The sequence below is a fragment of the Manis pentadactyla genome, chromosome 1 (genome assembly GCF_030020395.1).
Source record: "Manis pentadactyla isolate mManPen7 chromosome 1, mManPen7.hap1, whole genome shotgun sequence".
Classification (NCBI taxonomy): Eukaryota; Metazoa; Chordata; class Mammalia; order Pholidota; family Manidae; genus Manis; species Manis pentadactyla.
Window position 1 is genome coordinate 71,477,731 of NC_080019.1, and position 25,538 is coordinate 71,503,268.

A 25,538-nucleotide genomic window follows, 5' to 3' on the forward strand; every position below is an offset into this window, starting at 1 on the left:
TTAAATAAAAAACCATGGCAGGGACATGCTATATACAGCAGCATTTTTGATACAATACACTTAATTCCTCCAAATAGAGTCTTGGCTTATCCAAAACCAAGAACATCAATAGAATGTCAAGGCTACAACAACTCTTATCTCCTTCAAATTTAAACCACTGGGTATTATGAGTGTGTGTGCACCTGTGTGCATGTGCATTTGTAGGGATGTGGATGTACAGTATACATTTATATTATATGCATGTATATGTTAATATACATACCATTTTCAAATTAGCAGTTGTTTTCCTGAGCACAAACACAACCAAAATGACGTCACTGGAAACTACAACTAATATGGACACTATAAAAAAAACTTAGAAAATTACCCATAATCCCTTTACGCAAATGTTTAACAAACTAAAGTACATTCACCCAATATTATAAATACATATGTGTGTGCATATATATTTATTAAAACTGATATGATTTTAAATACTACAATACAGTTGGTATATTTTAAGGGACTCAGTTTAAAACTGTGCGCTTAAATATGTGGAACACATTTTACTGCTTGTTTTAGTATGCGATTATAAAGAGAGTTTGTATTTCTGAATTGGATCAGAATGTGTTCAATGGTAACAGAGTCACATAACTTAGGAAGCAAAAAAATAATTATCTTAGAATTAGTCTGGGTGGAAAGAAAACAGCTGCAGCGAGAGATGAAGGAATAATTAGCATGCACCTAGTCTCTGATACTTGGCCAATTAAGCTTAAAGAGTTAAGAGAAAAGAATCATCTCTGATGTTTAGACAAGTATTAGCTGCAAAGGATAAGCCATTAGAAAAAATTCTTTTATGGAAAAGAATGGTTGGGGAAATAAGTGCAACTGGCTGTTGTTATGGCTCACAAGTCCATACAGTGAGCAAGGATATAGATGAGGGTTCCTCTACAATGGCACTACTGCCATTTTGGACTGGATAATTTGTCCACTCTGCCTGCTATCCAAATCCTACTCCTCTATGAAGAGCCTTCCCTTCTCTATCACCTCTAAGAAGTTGTTCACATTCTTTGGGAATTACATACACTGGATTTCGCACATTATCTTACTGCTATAAAAATCAACAAGGACCATGTCCAACAATGAAGGCACAGCTGGCATTCAAAGACTGACTGTTTAAAAAGAATAAAATTAGGAGGTAGAAATGTGATTTAAACAAATGTTTCAGTAAAGATTTTTTAAGTTTATCCTCCCTTACTCAGGAGACTTTTTTTTCCTTAAGACACTCAATAGAGTATACTTATTTTCTTCTCTATTGATGTACCATTATATAATACTTATTACCGCTTCCAAACCAAGCAATTAAAACCATGAAGCATGTATCTCATAAGACCAATGCTCTAACCTAAGCTAGAGCTGAAATATATACTTTGTAAGTAAATTACTCAGGGCAAAGTACAATTGCTACACAATATACATAGAAGCCATTACTAACTAACTATATTGGTCAAATTTGGCTTTACTATGTAATTCTCAATATTCACTTCTACTTAATCCTAACAAAGGACTAAAGACCAGCTCAGGTGTTTTTTTATCAGTATGTAAATATTATAGGTCTTTGTATCAGTATGTAAATATTAAAGGTCTTTATATCAGAATGTAAATATTAAATAACAAACAAAAGTCAAAAGTTTCGCATTACCTAACCCCAAGGTTTATCTTCTATCAGCTACATAAAACAGACTTGCAGCGAAATTAAAGCATAACTCAATTTTGTTAAAAGTCATGATAATTGCAACATAATTACCTGGACTAGGAATCTGGTCACGGTATTTTGGAACCTCATCGTTCAGAGTCTGAAGCATAACCCACATTGTGAATGAGAAGAGTGCAGCCAGGAAACCATAAAAGACTAGGTAGAAAAGCAAGATCAAACCTGTAAAAGAAAATAAAACTTAGGAAATTTGGAGATCCACACATACATAATGCCTATGTGTGCATGCGCACATGCATGGCCAGGTTAAAAAAATCAACCAACCATCACAAGACTAGGATTCCAAGCTTTGCCATGCACACAGCCAATTATCTCTATATCCAGAATCATATGAATTTGCCCAAGCCAAGGTGTATTTCAGCAGGCAGCACCCACCCGTCCTGTGACCCCTCGTCTCCTTTGATTATTCCAAGTACAAGTAGTGTCAACAGATCATACTCTAGTTCAGTCAGAGCTTTAAATTCCAGCACATAAGGGAGTGTTTCCCAAAATGGTCTTGCTGCCCTCTAGAAAGATAATATGCACATGTTTTTGTACATGGCAAATAGGAAAGAATTAGTACAGCGACCCCATTTTCCAGATGGTAATTATTTGCATAAATCTAAATTTAAAAAAATTAAAATTGAACTGAATGAAAGAATAGCCAGGACATGTGTACAGAAGGTAAATCATGGAGAAGGTATTCAATGAATAAAGTTTAGGAAACACTGATCAAGTGGAAGGCTCATGGAAAAGTGAAGAGAGGACAAGACCAGAAACAAGCACCCCGACCAATGGGCCTTCACATCTTACTGCTGAGCACAAAGCAAGAGTGGCAGATTTAAGTTTCAACATCAAGGGCTTAGTCTTTTTCCTTTCACAGTCTGGTAACACTAAGAGAAATCTATCTTAAGCCAGTGATTTATTTTGGGGACATTTGAAACCAATCATTTGTCTCAAATACCTATATTCAAAGTTCTAATATCAGAAGTGGTGACCATCAAGATTATGTATTAGAAAATATAAAGTCACACACTTACAATTAAATGTTTAAAAACTGATCAAAGCATATTAAACCAATCCCCAGATACAGCAGTAGTAAAGAATAATTCATTCTCCAGAGTTGTATTAACATCAGCTTTATTTCCCAGTTTCAATAACCCACTTTTTTGTTTGCCTGACTCTATTCCTAGCAAAGGGGCTAGAGCAGGGGTTCTTATCCTAGAATCTATGCACCCCTCCCTACTCCACATAACTCACCCCAACAAGGATTAACTTTAGAGCTCCTAAGATTTCTGTAATAATCTATTTCTAAATATATCCTTTGTTTTTATTTTCTTGGGAGTAGCTATACAAAGTTCTTCTAGTTCTCAAAAGACCCCATACCTTAAAACTTTTATTTCTTGATTTCAGACCAGGAAACTACCCCTAAACCCTTCAAGTAAAGGGGAAACAGTTAAAACAGTTTCATTTAAATTTAGACTAGCAGCTCCCCCACCCTCCCCCCACTCCAATTACCAGGCCAAAAAGGGGTAAGAGGACAGAAGGAAGAACGGACAGCGTGTCACCTTCAGACAGCACCACTTCCCTACCATAGACAGCGAGCCTGTTGCAGAAGAAAGAAAAAGGAGACCAATCTCAAAGAAGTGATCAATTAATTAGAGAGGGAAATGAAACACATGCAAATCCCAAAGGCTACTTTAATGAGAACAGGAGAGAGTGATTTTTTAAGATCTAGATGTTTATAGGATTCTTTCCAATCTAGATTTTTATAGAACTAATGGATTAAAATCCTCCACAAAGCAGACCAGGGTAAACATAAATGAGTGGGCTGTGTTGCAATAAAACCCCACTTAAAAAAAAACAGGCAGATCAGGGCCATAATAGTTTATCAACTCATGTGGTATATATTAAACAGAAGTCTGAAACAAAAGTGCTAACAGTTTAATTATGTAGCTGTGTTTTTAAGTCATCTCAAACTATTCTTATACCATTTTCAAAATGTAATTAAAATTTCCAGGAAAAATAATGTAAATGAAATGTATAAAAAGCTACAAAGTAAATAAACATATAGAAGAACAAGCTACATCTGAATACACCTTCTAAAGAACCACCCGTACAATTTCTATCATTACCTTCAGGAAACAGATATACAAACTAATAGCTGTCCCAAATTTGATGTCATAATACCAATGGCCATGAAGTGAATTTTGAATGTAGGGAATGTAAAAACAAATAAAGTGATTTCTAGTACTGAAGCAAATTTTCCCTATTTGAATAAGATCCTTTTGGTAAAATCCAAACCTAATATTTAAAAACCAAAAGTAATCTAACTTGCAAATATCATATGAAAAACAACTCACAAGGGTAGCAAGCAATACTTTGTCAACTTAACCTCCTTTCTCCTACTAAGAGAAAAATACCAGAAAGTAAAAACAGGAGTTATAAACTGCTCCTGCCTGTAGGGGTAAACTTAACAGTTCATTTACTCAGATGCAGTTTGCTGACTGGCTTCACACAATGGGGATCAGCTGGGGCACCCCAAGTTAGTAATGGGTTGTGCAGATACAACCTGTTTTGGCATGCCAGGCCTGCCTCACTGCTAGTTAATGTAAGCAGGAAACACTAAATGAAGCCTTAATAGTGCTTATTATGTTACTAATGTTCCCTAGCTTACAATCCTTCAAGAATTCCTTAAGTCATTAATCAACTAAAGAAACTAACATGCACAAAACTCTGAAGAAACATCAGTATTTTAAATAGTCTGAGGTCAACAGAATGATAACCAAACATGTATTTTCAAAAGAAATACCAAAGTTTAAAGCTGTAATTGGCATTTTTGTATCATTACATTGTATCTAAACAGCAGAGAAGTACAACAAACACGACTTCTATACTTCACACTGAGATCTGCTGGCACACTATAGAATAATTGACAAATGACTAAAAGCTTTTCTGCCCCTCCCCAACACAGGAACTGACCTCCTCCTCTCAAATTTCTGTTCCTTGAGAAATTCCACTTTCTAAATTCTTCCCCTCTCGCTCATGGGTACAGGTGGGAGGACAGAGGCAGCTGAAAGCCACGTAGCAGATTGGCTGGGCCATGCTAGAGTCGGACTTGAACTCGAACCCTGGGCCTGACTACTTCCCATGCAACCTTAGGCAAGTATCCTAATCTACTCCCATCTGAAAAAAGTAATAGTAGTGTCTATCTATTCACATACAGAAAGGGGAAAACTGTCAAGAGATTTTGAAGACATAAAAACAAAACTCTTCAGGAGGAGAAAAAAAGACCCACAACAAACCAAAAGCATCTGTGGAATGATACTGCAACAAGGCTTTCAGGCTAACATAAGGTTTAAAGCTTAGCCTAATCGGCTACATTTACTCTCAAAAATGAGGTTTTCACAAATGAGGTTTGATTCATGTGAACTCTATAAAAGAAACTAAGCAGCAAGAAATCTGGCCACAGTTTGCCCTCTGTCATCCAGGGAAAGAAAAAATGGGTTCTGTCCAGCTACTCTGTTGCAACCCCAACAATTCAGTTCTGGCACCAACCACCTGAAGCAGACTCCACAGGTTCAGGGCTTGGTCCGCCACAGTAATGCCCTCACTTTAGATGTCACCTGAACTTCTAACCAACTGGCTACCATTTGTGAGGTTCACGCTGCCTCCTCAGGTTTCACAATTCACTATAATTGCTCAGAATTTAGGACAGGGCTAACCTAGGATTACAGTTTTGTTATAAAGGAGACACACAGGATGTGGTATCTGGGAGTAAATGTGGTTTCTATGCCCTCTCCTTAGAGAATGAGGGACAATATCCTCTCAGCACATCAATGTGTCCCCCAACCTGAAAGCCCCACTAAGCTTCAATGTCCAGAGTTTTTATTGGGGTTTCCTTACACAGGTATCATTAAATCATTGGCCAGGTTATTGAACTCAATCTCCAGCCCCCTCCTTTTCTCTCCCTAAAGGTCCAGCTAGCTCAAAGTTCCAACCCTCTAATCACGATTGGTCTTTCTGGAGAGCAGCCCCTAAAGAAACTATCAAGGGACCTACTATGAATCATCTATTAACACAGACAACATAATCATCTATTAACAATATAACTCCTATGACTCAGGATATCCCAAAGGTTTTCAGAAGCTCTGTGCCAGGAACCTGAGAAAAAGACCATACAAATTCCTTATTAAACTGGCACAGAAGTCATTAGGCTTCATCAAGGCCTACACATACATACCCACTCAACACACTTTGAGATACTGACACCCTACTTCTGCAAACTTAGTTACCTGACTGTACCTAGATGCTAAAAAAGCTGGGCCTCTCCTCAGAGAATTCTGATGACTAGAAACTACTAACCCCTTTGTAAATATATTAGATTCTATTCACAATGGGAGGCAGGTATAACTTTTAAAAAGCCAATATTATGGACAAGTACAAGTTTAAATCCTTTGTATATTTGAATTTTTAAAAGTACCTTTTATTGAGGTATAATTCATATTCCATTCATCTATGTGTGGAATTGCTAGGCTGTACATTAACTATATATATATATTTAGCCTTTTTGGTAAGTGCTAAACCATTTTCCAAAGCGGCTGTACAATTCTACAATCTCACCAGCAGGGTTCCGATTTCTCTACATCCTCACCAACACTTACTGTCTTTTTAGATAGCCATCCCAGAGAGTATGAAGTGGTACCTCACTGGGGATTTAGTTTGCATTTTCCTAAGGGCTAATGATGGTTAGCATGTTTTCATGAGCTTACTGGCCATTTGTATCTTCTTTGGAGAAGTGTTTATTCATACCCTTGGTCCCTTTTTAAATTGAGTTGTCTTCATGAGTTCCAAGAGTTCCTTATATATTACAGATACAAGCCCCTTTTCAGAAAAACAGCATACAATTATTTTCTCCCATTCTGTGGGTTGTCTTTTCATTTTCAGGAGAGTGTCCTTTGAAGCAGAAAAGTTCTTAATCTTGATGAAGTCCAATTTAGATTTTTTTTTCTTTGGTTGCTTGGGCTTTTGATGCCACATCTAAGACACTACTGCCTATCCAAAGCCATTAAGACTTGAAACTATGCTTTCCTCTAAGAATTTTATAGTTTAGCTCCTAAGTTTGGGTCTTTGATCTATTTTGAGTCTCATTTTTGTGTATGGTATGAGGAAGAGATTCAACTTCATTTTTTTGCATATGGATATCCAGGTGTCCCAGGACCATCTGTTTAAAAAATAATTTATTCCCCATTGAAAGAGTGACTTTTCTTAAACTAATGAGCATGTACTATTTTTATGATAAATATGTATGTATATATACATACATTCACATTTTATATATTAATTAAAATCATGCAATGTAAAAAGGTTAATAAGCAAGATTAAATAACCTGCTTAAAATTAAACTACTAGTCAAGAGAAACCCCAGACCAATACCTCTCCATGTGGTTGGTACCTGGCCTTGCTCTCCAGGAGAGCTCCAAATGTGTTACCCTTTGTAATCAAAACTCCCATTTTCTGAAAAATATTCCATTCAAGCATTTTGTGTTATTCCAGCTAACACAGAATAAGATCTGTTCCTTCTCTCTAAGAGTTCAGTTATCTCCAGTGACAGACATAAAAACAAAGAATTACAGTATCAAGTGCGAGGAAAAAAATACCAGAAAGAATTAACTGTTTTCTAGCAGTGAAAGGAAGGCAAACAATTTCATTAGAAAAGGCCTCCCAGAAATATATGAGTTAGCTCACCAAAGACGGAGAACAGGAAGGAGCCATGTGTCAAAGACTAGATGACTCCACAGCTGGGACAGCCAGGTTGAGTACAACTTTGCTTCCACCCCCAATATACACATGTGCCTGGGACCACACAACTACTAACACTAGCAGTAGCCACCTGCTCGGAAGTGGGAGCAGGGAATATGGGTACTTGGGCTGAAAAACTGGGCAATGTCCTGGGCGGGTTGGTGAAAACCTGAAGGAGTAGAGAGGAGAGTCCCTACCTAGACCATCTCTCAGCTACATATGCTACCTATATCCCAAAGTACTGAGACAAGAAAATTTAAATACAAAGGGCACAAAATTAATAATTCTAAACATTAATAAAAAAGACTAATCTGATAAAGTATTAAACTCAGAAAATAACTTAACCCCCCAAAAATCTGGGTTGTAACAGCAAATAGAGCAAAGTGGAAAAAGTATAATTAAAAGGTGAAAGGCTAGCTTTTAAAAATTAGATTTCATATCCCAATTATTAAAAAAAACAACTCAGTAGATAAGCTGAACTGGAGAAGAGTCAAACTAAAAAACAATCCAAACACTTAATAAAAAAGCAAACCAAAGACTGGGAGAAAATTTTTACAAAACATGTAACCAACGAAGGACATATTTACATCTAGAATATATAAAGAATTCTTATAATGAAAAATGGGCAAACGTTTTGAACAGAAACATCATCAAAAATGCGAGGACTGCAAAAATAAGCTCATGAAAAGGTGCTCAACATCACCAGTGAGGGAAGGGCAAACTGAAACAATGACGATCTACCACTACACGATCACCAGAATGCTGAAATTTTCAAGAAAGGCCATTCCAAGTGATGGCCCAGGGGCGGAGCAACTGAAACTCTCATAAACTGCTGGTGCCAATGCATAAAAAAAAAAAAGGCAAACCCATTTTGGGAAACAGTTTGACAAATTTTTTAAGTTAACAACATACACCTATGATAGGATCCAGCCAGTACAAACCTAAATACACAACCAAGAAAAATGAAAGCACATGTTCACAAAGGAGGGAAAGGCATAGAATATGCATAGGTGTTTTATTTGAAATCATTAAAAACTGCAAAATAACAGATCAATTAATAAATATATTCTGGTATATACATATGATGGTATACTATTCACGAATCATTTCTCAAAATAATTATCTGAATGAAAAGTCAGTCCCTTTCTCCCCGAAAACAAAACACTACATGGTTCCACGTATTTAAAATTTCAGAATATACAAACTGAAGTGTCAAAAGGCAAATCAATTTTCGCCTGAGGTCAAGAAATAGGGAAAGATGGGTCACAAAGAGCAACAGGAGACTTTTTAATGAAATGATGAACACATTATCTTGATTAGAGTGGTAGTTCATGAGTACAGTGTATATGCTGAGTGTATGTTAAAACTCAATGTGTACACTTTAAATATGTGCAGTTTATTGTATGTCAGTTATATCTTGATAAAGCTGTTTAAAAACAAAAAACTTAGAAGAAGGACTTAACCTAGAGAACTGGCCAGCTGAGAGAAAAAAATCAGTGAGCCAGAAGACCAAGCCAAGTTATTCTACAGCACTGGGCAAAAGAGAGGGAATGTATGCAAATTGTTGAGACATAGGGGACAGAACCAGAATATCAACAAATCTATTAGAAATCCACTAGAAAGGGGGTAAAGGGAAGAATGCTCAAAAAGTAACAAATTTTGTGTCCAGAGTAGAAAGGATTGAATATATTTGTATACATCCTACAGCTAGACACAAACAGGTAAAATTCAGAGCACTAAAAATACGGAAAAAATTTCTTAAAGCTTCTAAAAAGATAAAACAGGCTTTATCTAAGGCATAAAATACGACAGACGTATCTCATCAGCCAAAAATGAAACATATTCCAAAATGAGGAAAAATGATCATAAACTAAAAGATCAATCAACCAACAAAACAAAAGAACATTTCCAGATGCACAAGGACTCAGAAAATTTACTACCATCAAGCTCTACCTGAAAGAATTGGTCATGCAATGCAAAAATTTGCTAACAACCTAACTATCCTCAAACAAAGCAACAGAAATTTTTTTTGATAGGGTGCAGATTTTAATTTTCTTTTCCACAATGATTTTTAAATTTTTTATTAAGGTATTCTTGATAAACACTCTTATGAACGTTTCACATGAAAAAACAATGTGGTTACTACATTTACCCATGTTATCAAGTCCCCACCCATACATAACCCAATGCAGTCACTGTCCATCAGTGTAGTAAGATGCCAAAGATTGACTATTTGCCTTCTCTCTGCTACACTGTTTTCCCCATGATCCCCCACAACATGTGTATCAAACATAATACCCCGCAATCCCCTTATCCCTCCCACACCCTTCCCCTTTGGTAACCACTAGTCCCTTCTTGGAGTCTCTGAGTCTGTTGCTATTTTGTTCCTTCAGTTTTGCTTCGTTGTTATACTCCACAAATGAGGGAAATCATTTGGCACTTGTCTTTCTCTGCCTGGCTTACTTCACTGAGCATAATATCCTCCAGCTCCTTTCATGTTTTTGCAAATGGTAGGATTTGTTTCTTTCTTATGGCTGAATAGTATTCCATTGTGTATATATACCACCTCTTCTTTATCCATTCATCTACTGATGGACACTTAGGTTGCTTCCATGTCTTGGCTATTGTAAACAGTGCTGCAATAAACATAGTGGTGCATATGTCTTTTTGAATCTGAGAAGTTGTATTCTTTGGGTAAATTCCAAGGAGTGGGATTCCCAGATCAAATGGTATTTATATTTTTAGTTTTTTGAGGAACCTCCATAGTGCTTTCCATAGCGGTTGAACTAGCTTACATTCCCACCAGCAGTGTAGGAGGGTTCCCCTTTCTCTGCATCCTCGCCAGCATTTGTTGTTCTTAGTCTTTTTGATGCTGGCCATCCTTACTGGTGTGAGGTGATAGCTCATTGTGGTTTTAATTTGCATTTCGTTGATGATTAGTGATGTGGAGCATCTTTTCATACGTCTGTTGGCCATCTGAATTTCTTTTTGGAGAACTGTCTCTTCATATCCTCTGCCCATTTTTTAACTGGGTTATTTGCTTTTTGGGTGTTGAGGCGTATGAGTTCTTAATATATTTTGGATGTTAACCCCTTGTCGGATATGTCATTCACAAATATATTCTCCCATACTGTAGGATGCCTTTTTGTTCTGTTGATGGTGTCCTTTGCCATGCAGAAACTTTTTAGTTTGATGTAGTCCCATGAGTTCATTTTTGCTTTTGTTTCTCTTGCTCAAGGAGATGCATTCAGGAAGAAGTTGTTCATGCTTATATTCAGTAGATTTTTGCCTATGTTGTCTTCTAAGAGTTTTATGGTTTCATGACTTACATTCAGGTCTTTGATCCATTTCGAGTTTACTTTTGTGTACGGGGTTAAACAATAATCCAGTTTCATTCTCTTGCATGTAGCAGTTCAGTTTTGCCAACACCAGTTGTTGAAGAGGCTGTCATTTCCCTGTTGTATGTCCATGGCTCCTTTATCATACATTAATTGACCATATATGGTTGGGTTTATATCAGGGCTCTCTAGTCTGTTCCATTGGTCTATGAGTCTGTCCCTGTGCCAGTACCAGATTGTCTTGATTACTGTGGCTTTGTCATAGAGCATGAAGTTGGGGAGCATAATCCCCCCAGCTTTATTCTTCCTTCTCAGGATTGCAAAGCAACAGAAATTTAAAAAGGAATGACATATATCTCAAAAATTCCAAGTGGATAAAAGTAACCTCAGAATGGTACATATCATATATTTAAATTTAAAACAAGTTACAGAATCTCATAAATATACATATATACAGCATTTGCTACTGGACAACTAACTTACAAATCAAATTTATAAATAGTGGTTAACTCTGAATAAGAGAGGAAGGGTTGGGACTGGGGATGTGGTCAAGGAGGATATGAATTTTTGCTACACTGTCTTAATTTTGTTTTGTTTTGTTTTTTGAGAAAAACTTATTTACAAGACAGTAATCTAACTTGAAAACAACAAAGCTCACAGACAATATTCTAAAACAAGTTAATTGCATATTTTTAAGTTTTCTTTTAAAAATTTAAACAAAGAGGAAAAATAGATAAAGCAATAGTGAACACAGAAACCAGTGAGATTTACTGGTAACATCTAAATAAATGCTGATTTTAATTTCCTTTCCTAAACAGGCTTGAGGGACTTTTATACAATAAATTGCACTGATTTCAAGTGCACAATCCCAACAAGTCCTGACAGGTGCATAGCCTGGGAAACCACCACTACACTAAAGGTAACAGAATACTTTTATCACCTCCAAAAGGTTCCTTGTGCCTTTGCAATCCACATATCCTTCACTAGGCAGCAAATGATCTCCTTTAATTGTTCTATTAGTTTGTATTTTATATAAATTTAAATTACTTTTACTTTGTCTTGTCGACTCCCCCCTGCTTCTGACCCACAGATTTGGAGGGAACACAATGGAATACAAAAGAACTGAAAGGCCAGCCAGGGGACTCAAGGCCTTGCAGCACAAGGGTAATGTCGAAAGGCCCTCCTCATATTTACTGAGCAAATGAACTTAAACATCTAAAGAATTCTGAGTAGGGTGCATGATCAACACACAATCATTATCAGACCTTGAGTCTAGCCCTAGGGTGTGATGCTCCTCAGGGATACCAAAACCACGTGATGGCGGTCACGAGTTGCAGGAACTGTTTTGGCTCTAATCATTGTTTTTAATCACGCATCAAGAGTTGTAGGAAAAAAACAACCAAGTCATATGTATTTGTACATTTGATTTCTATATTACTTGATTTATGTATTAATCCCATTAATACCACATTTCCCTTTTCTTTTAAGTAGTAAATATATATAATAAATAATATAGCAAGTAGATAGTTTCTAACAGAAGGCTTTTTAACACAGTTTACTTGTCCAAAATCTGCAGTATAAAATAAAAGTCTACCTCTTGAATTTACGTGATGTAAAATAAACATAGAAAGTAGATTTAGTGCAATTAGAAGGTAACTGCAGGTGCTCAGGTCTATGCCTACAGCCTGGGTTTTGATCTGAGTTGGGCAAGGGCAACAAAACAGCCATGGGTGCAGAAGTTTTCTCTCAAAACTGGGGGGGTGAGGTTCTGAGCCTCACCTCTGTTGACCTCCAATTTCTCACCTGATGGCCCCTCCGCGACTGTGCCTGTCTTAGGTTGTTCCTCCTTTGGGGAATCTTACCCGTCCCTGGCTAACCAGCCACTTTCCGGGGCTACACAGGGAGAGGTAAAGTTGGTAAGACAGAGAAGTAGGATTCTTTGAAAAGGTTAGCTTTCTGCCTTTTTGAAGATTTATGCTTCATGGCTACTATGCCCAGCACTTGTCCTGAGGTATCCTCATTACCTGGAAAGGCTTTGATGCACCACAATTCTATGTATGAGACACAAACTCTAGAAAAACAGTGTATTCAAGAAGGGAGAAGAAAAGTTACAGAAGAGGAAAATGGAAGAAAGATTGATTATTTCTACGATACAACTTTTTGTAGAGTAGCATAAGCCTGTATAGGTTTTAACAGTCTATTAACTTATGTACACACATTAACAGAAAAGGAATACAAAAGCAGCCACAATTAAGGGCCATATACAATGAAACCAGTTAAGTAACACAGGCATTTGTGAAAACTTATTAATAGTATTATGAATACTGTCTAGTTGACTTTGAATAGTTTGGGATAAGTTACATAAATTAAAACACCACATTCCGGTAAATTGTTCACATCCCATACGCATTTTTTTTTTTTTTTTGTATCATGAGGAACATTGTGTTTACTAGATTCCCCCCATCACCAAGTCCCCCCGACATACCCCATTACAGTCACTGTCCATCAGCACAGTAAGATGCTATAGAGTCACTACTTGTCTTCTCTGTGCTGTACAACCCTCCCCATGCCCCCACCCTACATTATGTCTGCTAATAGTAATGCCCCCCCCTTTTTTTTTTCCCCTTATCCCTCCCTTCCCACCCATCCTCCCCAGTCCCTTTCCCTTTGGTAACTGTTAGTCCATTCTTGGGTTCTGTAAGTCTGCTGCTGCTTTTGTTCCTTCAGTTTTTCTTTGTTCTTATACTCCCCATATGTTGTTTTAACAGCAGATAGTCTATAATATCACGATTTTGATTCACTTCTTCTAGCTCTTGAGTTCAGATAATATAGAAGCAGTCAAATTTGTTCACTTGCTATATGCACAGGCCAGCTTAGATATTTCCTTTTGCATTCCACCAACAAGTCCAGGAACCAGCAGGATGAATGTAGCTGCAACTGCAACAGAGGTGGGATCTAAAAGCTTCAAGTTGTCACATTCAGACGGCAGAGCTCAGAGAAATCTCTTATGACTATTTCCAGGATAATCTATTAGAGCAGGAAGGATGCATCCCAGGCCACATATACCTTGATAATGTGAAGAGAGGGCTTAGGTGTGGACTTGTACCACCTGACGTGCCCCTAAGGTGGGCTGGGTTGTTGTCTGTTTGCCAGGGCTGTTTGCAGTGAAGTCACGGGTTATGCTGAGATACCCTTCTTTATTTGCAGAACACTCAAACATTTCAGGCCAAGTTCCTCCTGGCCTTTTGAGCTTTAACTGATCTCACTGAAGATGTTTATATTCCTAGTCTGGTATCTTTACCCTAGAGACTTAGTGTGACCTTGACTTAGCACAATGCTTAACACAGAGTTTCGATAGGGACTTCTTTGCCCATTGTTACATTGCTCTGACTGTACATATCCTGCCTTGCTTTTTCCGGAGGCCCTCACCCTACTACACCCACGGTCCCTGTCTCATTTCCCCCTCTACAGATGGAGACCGTAGCTGCTGCTAGGGCAAGGGGGTGATGACTACTCTGCTGCCTGATGCTGAGAGGGGACGCAGGAAGGGGTGCAGTTAGGTCTCCATCACTGGTGGGTTGAGAGGCCTCAGGAGATGGGCGCTTCCATCTTGGGTTCCATTTCTATTACTATTTGCAGTTTTATGGCTTCTAGGCAAAATGGAACAAATGGTGTTATTAGGTTAAGTAGCAACATCTGGAGTTGGGTTTTCCATTTTGGATCAACTTGATGAGATTAAGAATGCATGGCTGAATATGAGAACTAGAAATAGTAAAACTTTCATTGAAATGATAAGAGAAAATAAAATATCTGGAGAATTCATAGCCAGATATTTTGGGAAAACTAGAATTCTGGATTTAATCTATGTCCCAATGACTAGTATTAGGATTCAGTATAGACAAGGCTGCATTATTGCAACAATACTTTTCTGTAAAATCACCGTCATTTTTATTAGAAGTATTACGTAGACAGAAAGATAAACGTTTCAATTCTGCTTATAAAGATATTGTCATTTACTAAACTGTTGTCAGTTTAAGAAAAAAAGCTTGAAACACTTTATCAGCAACATTTGAAACAAAAAGCCACAAAATCATCTTTTTTAGTTTACTAAATCTTATGTAACCAATACCTGTTCTGCTGAAATTTAGTTCTTTACTAGTTTAGGAAAAATAAAACAGTAACTATAAATGACAAAAGACTTAACAAATGACAATGACTAAAAATCTGATGAGACCTTACTATAAGACAGTTGACATAAGGAAATTTAGATACTTCTGTAACACAAAACATTTAGTAACAAAGTTTAGCATCATTCCCTTTGATGGAGCTTTCCAGGTAATTAAGCAGGTAATTGTACATCAGGTAAATCAGCCAAATTAGCCAAATACTTTCCCCAATGAGAAAAATTTCCTCTGACATGTTCCAGGGGCCCTCTGGAAAATATCAGAGTAAACTAGAGGTAAAAGCACCTTTTTGAATTTGATTTTGGGAAGCTGTCAGAAGAAAGTTTCTTTGGCACTTGCTTCAATAAGACTATAGGTTGCCATGAAGCAATACTTATTCATTTAACCAGAATGACAACAAAATACCTCAAAGGCAAATACGGAAGGTTACACCGTTGTTAGCAAAGTTTAGCTTTTAGTCCTTTTAATATTAAGATCTCATTTTCTTAAATAGACAACTCATTGAGACTTTAAGCATGAGAAACTGCTTTGATAAAACAATTAGAAAACCTTTTGCAATTTTTCAACATTAAGAGCAGACTAACAGTTTAAGAAAACTTTGTCCTTTTAACTGAAAACAAAATTCTAATTTGCTGTGTACTTGATATCGAGACTCATTTGCTTTAATTTTACACAGCATGACCATATCAATTCTTCCACCAAGTTTCTACAATTTTTTTTTTTACATTTAGAGTTCTTCCTCTTTAAATAAATAGCTGTACTTTAGAACTAAGTTACTTTCTTTTATTAAAAGACACATTCTTTAGCATGGAGAAAGAAATGTTTTCCTTATTATTTTAAGCAGCTTTAATTATAACTTAAAACCATTACAAACTTTAATTTTCAGTGAACACTGAGAAGCAGGCTATTGTAAACTTACATTAGCATTTTTTAGATGGACAAATTTATGAACACATTTCATATTTTCTGGAACCGTGTGCTTTATAGCATAATCTTTAAGCATAAAATGTGTCTACTTAACTCAGCAAAACTTTTAAGGTTTTAGGTTACCACAAAGATTCCCAGGCTGTTTGTAGGTATACACACTGCAACACACTAACACACAATTAAGATGTTTACTTGCTACACTTATTTAGTTTACTCATTCCTAACAACCATTCTCACAAAACTTTTACCAAAGATTAGACAAAGTTAAGCCTCTTTTTAAGCATTTTTTTCTTGAAAGATTTAACAGATAACATCAACTTAAATGACTTTAGGTAAACTTACACAGCTGATAACCATAAGTACGTCTGTTACAGTTTAACTTAAGTTAGCATTAATGCTTAATATCTTTAATTAGAATTTTCTGCAAGTTTAAGAATGCCCAATATTTACAAGTGCTTGTTTTTAAATCAATTAATTCTTATTAATACCATCCGGAGGTAGAAAAATATTTTTCATTTACACACTTAAAGACACACAGATTGAGACGTAATGACTACAGTTAGCAACACTTTTCATAAAAGAACATAAACACAGACAGATAAACTGATACAAAGATTTGAGTTACTAATATTCAATTGCTTTTTTTTTTTTTTTAGCTTATTTGATTAAAAGTATCTCAGTTTTTAATAACACATTCTAAGGGCGAGCAGTTTACATAACTGGGTTAAGGTTTAGACGGCCCCAGATGAACAGGGCCGATGAAGGCTCTGTACTGATAGGGACTGTGTGTGTCTAGGGGGGCTGGAAATGAAATGCAAGTACAATTCTAGAACCAGTTATTTAAAGCCAAGCTGTATTGCAGAAGATAAATTTCTTCAGTTTCAGGGAGTCTAGTTTAAAAACCTTCCAATTTTTGAGGATAATGATGAACCCAATAAGTAGAATAGATTTCCACCAAAATTATTCGGAAAACAAGTTCCATATTGTAGTAATTCATGGGACTTTTGACTATTTTCTTTTCTTGCATTAAAATAAACTTAACTTCATAACCTTATAATATTGTATACTTCTGTCAGGGGCCAAGCCTTTCTTTTTTCAAAATAACAAATTATATACTTTTTTTTTTAATTTTTAAATTCAGGTATTATTGATATACACTTACGAATGTTTCACATGAAAGAACAATGTGGTTACTACATTTACCCATATTATCAAGTTCCCACCCATACCCCAATGCAGTCACTGTCCACCAGTGTAGTAAGATGCCACAGATTCACTGTTTGCCTTCTCTGTTCTACACTGTTTTCCCCATGACCCCCCACATCATATATAGTAAACATAATACCCCTCAATCCCCTTCTCCCTCCCTCCCGACCCACCCTCCCACACCCCTCCCCTTTGGAAACCTCTAGTCCTTTCTTGGAGTCTCTGAGTCTGTTGCTATTTTGTTCCTTCAGTTTTGCTTCATTGTTATACTCCACAAATGAGGGAAATCATTTGGCACTTGTCTTTCTCTGCCTGGCTTACTTCACTGAGCATAATATCCTCCAGCTCCATTCATGTTTTTGCAAATGGTAGGGTCTGTTTCTTTCTTATGGCTGAATAGTATTCCATTGTGTATATTTACCACATCTTCTTTATCCATTCATCTACTGATGGACACTTAGGTTGCTTCCATATCTTGGCTACTATAAATAGTGCTTCAATAAACATAGGGGTGCATATGTCTTTTTGAATCTGAGAAGTTGTATTCTTTGGGTAAATTCCAAGGAGTGGGATTCCCAGGTCAAATGGTATTTATATTTTTAGTTTTTTGAGGAACCTCCATAGTGCTTTCCACGATGGTTGAACTAGCTTACATTCCCACCAGCAGTGTAGGACAGTTCCCCCTTCTCCGCAACCTTGACAGCATTTGTTGTTCTTAGTCTTTTCGATGTTGGCCATCCTTACTGGTGTGAGGTGATATCTCATTGTGGTTTTAATTTGCATTTCCCTGATTAGTAATGTGGAGCATCTTTTCATGTTCCTGTTGTCCATCTGAATTTCTTCTTTGGAGAATTGTCTCTTCATAACCTCTGCCCATTTTTTAATCGGGTTATTTGTTTTTTGGGTGTTGAGGCATGTGAGTCCTTTATATATTTTGGATGTTAACCCCTTGTCAGATATGTCATTTATGAATATATTCTCCCATACTGTAGTATGCCTTTTTGTTCTGTTGATGGTGTCCTTTGCAGTACAGAAACTTTTTAGTTTGATGAAGTCCCATAAGGTCATTTTTACTTTTGTTTCCCTTGCTCGACAAGATGCGTTTAGGAAGTTCATGCTTACATTCAGGGATAAGGGGAAAAGGGGGCATTATGATTAGCACACATAATGTATTGGGGGAGGGGCACAGAGAAGACAGTATAACACAGAGAAGACAAGTAGTGATTCTATAGCAGCTTACTATGCTGATGGACAGTGACTGTAATGGGGTATGTAGTGGGCCTTGATAATGGGGGGAGTCTAGTAACCATAATGTTGTTCAAGTAATTGTACATTAACGATACCAAAATAAAAAAAATAATAGCATATACTCTAAACTGGTGATAGTTTCATATGCACACCAGCAATTCTAAGAATTGGCAACAGTGTAAAATAGTCATTTATCCACGAGAAATCTATATATATGGAATGTATCTTTCTAGAAGACTATGGAATATTATGCAATGATTCAAAGGAATGAGATGGCTTATTTCACTGAGCATAAATACCCACATTGAGGTGGAAACACAACCAAGACATATCAACTGAGGGGAAAAAAACAAGTCTCAGAACATACTTTTTTCCTATTGTTCATATAAAATGGAAAAGAAAACTACTTATTCCTACACATTCCATACACACACACACACACACACACACACACACACACACACACACACACACACACACACACACACACACACACACACACACATATACGGGTGTACCTCAAGACCACTGAAAAAAGCAAGTATCACAGTAAAATGAGTCCAGAGCTCTTGGTTTCCCAGTGCATATAAAAGTTACATGTACACTATACTGTAGTCTATTAAATGTGCAATAGCATTATGTCTAAAAAACAATGTACATACTCTAATTAATAAATACTTTATTGCCAAAAAATCCTAACCATCATGTGAACTTTCAACAAATCATTATTTTTTTGCTGGTGGAAGGTCTTGCCTTGAGGTTGATGGCTGCTGACTGATCAGGGTAGTGGTTCCTGAAGGTTGAGGTGGCTGTGCACCTTCTTAGAACAATGAAGTTTTCCACATTGACTTTTCCTTTCATGAACAATTTCCCTGCAACATGCAATGCTGTTTGATAGCATTTTACCCACAGCAGAACTTTTTTCAAAATTGGAGCCAATCTTCTCAAACCCCTCCATTACTTTATCAACTAAGTTTACGTCATATTCTAAATCCTTTGGTGTCATTTCAACAATCTTCATAGCATCTTCACCACAAGAAGATGCCATCTCAGGAACCCAACTTTCTTTGTTCACCCATAAGAAGCAACTCTTCATCCATTCACGTTTTATCATGAAGTGAAGAAATTCAGTCACATCTTCAGACTTCACTTCTCATTCCAACTTCTCTTGACAGTTCCACCAACATCTGCAGTGTCTACCTCCACTGAAGTCTTAAATTCCTCAAAGTCATCTATGAGAGCTGGAATCAACTTCTTCCAAATTCCTGTTAATGTTATTATTTTGATCTCTTCCCATGAATCATTAATATTCTGAATGGCATCTAGAATGGCACATCCTTTCGAGAAGGTTTTCAATTTATTGTCCCCAGATCCATCAGAGGAATCACTATGACAGCTATATATATCCTTATAAAAAGTACTTCTTAAAGAATAGGGACTTGGGAGTCAAAATGACTCCTTGATCCATGAGCTGCAGAATGAATGTCATGTTAGCAGGCATGAAAAAAACATTCATCTCTTTGTATCTCTCCAACAGAGCTCTTGGGTGACCAGGTGCATTGTCAATAAGCAGTCATATTTGAAAGAAATATTTTTTTCTGAGCAGTAGTTCTCCAGAGTAGGCTTAAAATATTCAGTAAACCATGTTGCAAATAGATGTGCTGTCATCTAGGCTTTGTTGTTCCATTTATAGAGCACAGGCAGAACAGATTTAGTATACTCCTAAAGGAATCTATGTTTTTTAGAATGGTCAAAAGGTACTGGCTTCAACTTAAGATCACCATTTGCATTAAACCCCTACAGGAGAGTCAGCTCTCCCTTGAAGCTTGCATCGACTTCTCCTCTATAGTTACGGAAATCCTAGATAGCATCTTCTTCCAAAAGAAGGGCTCGTTTCGTCTACCTTGAAAATCTGTTGTTTAGTGTAACCCCTTCATTAATTAGCTTGGCCAGATCTTCCGGATAACTTGCTGCTGCTTCTACATCAGCATGTGCTGCTTCACCTGCACTATTATTTTATGGAGATGCTTTGTTTTTCAACCTCATGAACCAACCCCTGCTACCTTCAAACTTTTCTTCTGCAGCTTCCATACCTCTCAGAATTCACAGAATTGAAGACGGTCAGGGCCTTACTCTGATTAGTTTCTGGCTTAAGAGAATGTTGTGGCTGGTTTGATCTTCTACCCAGGCCACTAAAACTTTCTCCATATAAGCAATAGGGATGTTTTGTTTTCTTATCATTTATGTGTTCACTGGAGGAGCACTTTTAATTTCCATCATGAACTTTCCCTTTGCATTCACAACTTGGCTAAGTGTTTGGTGCAGGAGGCCTAGCTTCAGCCTACCTTTTGACATGCCTTCCTCACTCAACTTTATCATTTCTAGCAGAGATGTGCTACTCTTCCTTTCCCTTGAACACTCAGAGGCCACATTGTAGGGTTATTAACCGGCCTGACTTCAATATGGTTGTGACTCAGGGAATAGGGAGACCGGAGGAGAGGGAAAGAGATGGGGGAATGGCTGTTTGAGGGAACAGTCAGAATATACACAACATGTAGCAATTAAGTTCACTGTCTTATATGGACACAGTTCATGACACACCCAAAACAATTACAATAGTTAACATCAAAGATCACCAATCACCACAACAAATATGATAATAAAAAAAATTTGAAATACAGGGAGCAGCCAAGATGTGACACAGACATGAAGTGAGCAAATGCTGTTGGGAAAAATCACCAACAGACTTACTCAAAGCAGGAATGCCACAAGTCTTCAACTTGTAAAAAACAATACATGCAAAGTACAACAGAGAAAAGTACAATAAAACAAGGCATACCTGTATATGCATACATACACATAAAAGCACTGAAAAAGGACTGGTAGGAAAACTGAGGAACAATCATTATCTGTATGAAAGGTTCCATGATTGGTGGAAGGCAGTCAAGAGAAACATGAATGTATTCATGTATTCTTTTTTCTCCAACATGCAATTAGGAATATTTACAAATACACAGAAAGTTGAATGAGATGTAAGTGAACATCCTTAAACCCACCTAGATTCTACAGTTATTCTACTATGTTTATCTCATATATATTCACCATCATTTTTTTTTCAAGTTGCAGATTATCAGTACATTTCACCCCTAGACACTTCAGCATATTTATTAACTAAAATTGAGGGAAAGAAATTACATTCAGTGGAACACACAAATCTCCAATACACAGGTAATGAATTCTGATAAAAGCATTCACCTGCATGACCCAGACCCATTTCATGATACAGAACATCACCCTCACCCTGCCACGTTTCCTCATGCCCTTCCCAACCAGTCCCCATGCCTACCCACCTGGAGGCAAACACCATTCTGGGCTTTTTTCCAGCAAAGGTAAGTATTGCTTGTTTTAGAATTTCTTATTAATGAAATCACATGGTATGTATTCTCTTCAGTAAAGCTTTTCTGCTCAGCTGAATGTGAGATTCATCTTTTTTCTGTACCTGTAGTTTGTTCCATTTTAGTGTTTAGTAGTATTCCATTGTGTGGACATACCATTTTGTCTATCCATTCTCCTACTGATGGACACCTGGGCTGTTTCCAGTTTGGAGCTACTATAAATATTCCTGTATTTTTTTGGACCTGTTTTCATTTATCTTGGACAAACACCCAGGAGTACAACTGGTGGGTCATGGGGCAGTTATATATTTACTTTTATAAAAAACTGCTAGACCTTTATCCAAAGTGGATATACTATATATTATGTTTTTAAAAGTATTATTAAATTAACAGTGGTTACCAGGGAAGAAACTGAGGATAACAGTGGACTCACTCATGATTCACATCTGTAAAAATGCCAACATACTACTTTTGCTATATGAAGAGAACAAAGCCAATAGTCCATATCCATGTAATACCAGTTCAGGTTCCTTACGGTCACCTTACACTGACCACTAACTCCAACTTCCAAAGCAGAGGCCAGCAAACCATAACTGCTGCCCCTTCTTTTGCAAATAAAATATTGAAACACAGCTGGCCCATGAGTTCACATACTGTCTATGGCCACTTCCAAGCTACAGCAGCACAGTTGAGTAGTTGCAACAGGCACCACATAGCTGACCTAAAACCTAAAATATTATCTGGTGCTTTAAAGAAAAGTTTGCCACCCACTGTTCTAAAGTATTTACTTTAGGCTTTTTCATTTCAAAGTAACATTTCAAACTATCTCATGCAACTTTTATAGAGGAAATCAACACCAAGAGAGTTTGAATGGTTTATCTTAGTTGGAGATGTGGAACTAGAATTTAGGTATATATTCTGAGTCCTAGTCTGGTCATCTCAGTATACTGGTATATTTCTAAGACTCATGAAGTAAAAACATATGTGCCCACAGGCTCACTTTGAATATGTCACTCTCTCTGGAAACTTCAAAATGAATTAAGCTCAGTGGAGCAGAATCATGGTGAGCTACGGGGAATTATGCCTTTATGGACAAGTACCTCCACAAATAACACATTCACAGTGTACAGCTATACCAATTAACCCACAATACTCTCAACATTAGCCCAAGGAATAGGTAAATCACAAACTGAGACTGATTAAATGACAATTTGCTCATCGAAAAAATACTAAGTGCTTAGTATGTCCTGGATGCTATAGGGACATAGAGTGAAGATGTAAATCCTGCTCTGTGAGAACACTTTGTTAGTAGGAGCAATGTATATGTACAACTATGACCTAGGATACAAAGTTGTAGGTGTTACAGGAGATAAGCATGGTATGATTTTCACCTGGTCATTTCAGAGAAGACTTATGGAAGAGCTGGCACTGAAGGTAGGTCTGTGAGATAGGGGAAAATTTAGGATGAGGAGAATGAAAGGTATGGGGGCAGGAATGATCAGGGCATTTCAGACCAAGGGACCTCAGATACATCCACCTAGCTATAACATATGGTGTATGGTGAGTAACATGGGAAATGACAGGTTCTAAGGTTGGAAACTTTGTTCCAAGCCAATATATACTAAGCCTGGAATGCCAGGCTGCCTGGAACTTATTTAAATCTTCTAAAAGTAGTGGGGATCCAAGCACAGTTTTGGGTACGAAGTGTAGTATGATCAAAGCTGGAGACCCAGAAATAATCCGAGAGCAGAGAGGTCATACTGGTGCAGGTCACAATGATTCCAACCTATTCCTTGGATCCTTCTGGGGAGGCATCAGGAGTTATGAACTCACTTTCCCCATTCAACAGCACTACGCTTTTTTTAAAACAGCAGATAAAAGTCAGAAAGCCAATGGTCTGTTTGAACTTGGAACTCTGAAAAAGCTACAAAAGCTCTTCATCTGGTGCTTTAAATTTCTTATGAGAGCATTTATAAGAAAAAATACGATATGGTTGGGACAGAATTGGTGGGAGTGTTTAGGGTTATGAAACAGGTGGTCAACATCAGGAAGCTAGGAAAACTGAGCACCCAGCCTCCCTGTGAATGTGTGCTTTCACAAGGGGTGTGGGTGGCAATGCGTAGGTCAGGGAAATGAATCCCTGAATTAACTGTAGTAGTGGTAATGAAGATGTGGGTCACAAACAGACTGAAGAGATGTTATGGAAACAGAACTGGCACAGTTTGACCAGGTTTATAGCCCAGATGACAGAAAAGATAGTGACACCATTTTCAAAAATTGCAAATACAGGAGCAATTCAGAACCTTCAGTGGAGGAAGGGGAAAGAGTTCTGTTTACCAGATGATTTATAAGATACTGAGTTACAGAGCTAGTTAAGACATCTAAGCCTCATTCTCTCAGGTTTATGGGATATGCAGGAAGCAACTAGAATGTGAGAGGAATGTTAAACAAGAAATAAAATTTGTGAGTGATTTTCCAAATTGTTTTATGAGATTGCCAGGGAAAAAGATGAAGCAAAAACAAGGCCAAAGAAAGCACTGGGAAAATACACATTTCAGAAACAAGAGGAGACGGGAAGGGAGCCAGGAAAGGAATGATTAGAGAAGTATTAAGTGGGGGTAAGGGGATATCAAGGGCCACTTTTTATGTGCCAGAAACTACAAAAAGTAAAGTACCTTATGCCTAGGACAATGGTTAGTTCCAAAGTCATACTCTGCCATCCCATCAGCAAAATACTAAGTGGAAGTCACACATAAGAGCCTGCTTGCAAACGACTCAGTAACAAAGTTTAAACATATGTGTGGGAGACTAAGTCAGAGAATTCTTTTCAGAAATATTACTAGTAATAGTAACTAGAGGATGTACTAGTAATAGAGTATGACACTGTTAAATAAACCATTAAATCTGGGAGCAGGTAAGTTTAAAAAAAAAAAAAAAGACCTTTATGTGGGTCTCATGAGGCAGTGTAAGAAGCTGAATAGAGTGATAAAACAGAAAGCAGGGGAGCTGGATCATAACCCGGTTCTGTGATGCTGATCAGATGCACAACCCAAGCATGTCACAAACTCAGCTGAGTCTCTAACCACAGTGCTAAGTAGAAGCTTCTTCAGAACACTGAACATCTATGAAAACCTGCAAGGCTATCAAAAAAAAAAAAAAAAAAGGAAAATGGCCAAACGCTGGAGGAACCGTTATACCAGGAAACACTAATACCATCAAAGACATTAAAAACAATGTTGCAAAACACTAATTACATGAGAACATTTCATAATATTGCTCATTCAACCAATTCTTTTTACATTCCTCCTCAGTGCCAGGTGACAGGTGAGGTGCTGGGGAATCAAAGACCAGTAAGAGGTGAGGAAGGAGTTGACAGACTAAAACACAAGTAACAATACTACATAAAGTCAGTAATGCTATAAAAGAAAAGGCACTATGGGATACAAAGAAGCACTTGACCCAGTCCTTAAGGCAAGGAGGGTTTCAAAATGTTTACAGAGGATCGGGGCCAGCAAAGTCGACATCTGAATAGCCAGGCCAAAATGAAGGAAAGGGGCTCAGAAGCCAGAAAACAGGCCTAGGAAGTGGGGAAGAGAACTGTGTGGAATGTAAAGAGAGAAGACAGGAGAGAAATAAGCCAGCAAGATTATAGAGTTTGTATGTGGAGATTTACATGAAGTACCTACACATCCAACAGAAGATTTCA

The 25,538-nt window shown here is 37.3% G+C and overlaps 1 protein-coding gene across 3 annotated transcripts in view; it reads right to left on the reverse strand.

The window, feature by feature from the left end:
• Nucleotides 1-25,538, reverse strand: part of ATP1B3 (ATPase Na+/K+ transporting subunit beta 3) — a 48,037-nt gene that overhangs the window by 18,225 nt on the left and 4,274 nt on the right. For 2 of the 3 annotated variants that reach the window (XM_036877299.2, XM_036877298.2), the window contains one exon: nucleotides 1,787-1,915. The exons of the other annotated variant lie outside the window; for it this stretch is intronic. In XM_036877299.2, coding sequence (XP_036733194.2) covers nucleotides 1,787-1,915 — 129 coding nt within the window. The remainder of the gene's footprint in view (nucleotides 1-1,786; nucleotides 1,916-25,538) is intronic. 3 annotated transcript variants of the gene reach the window in all.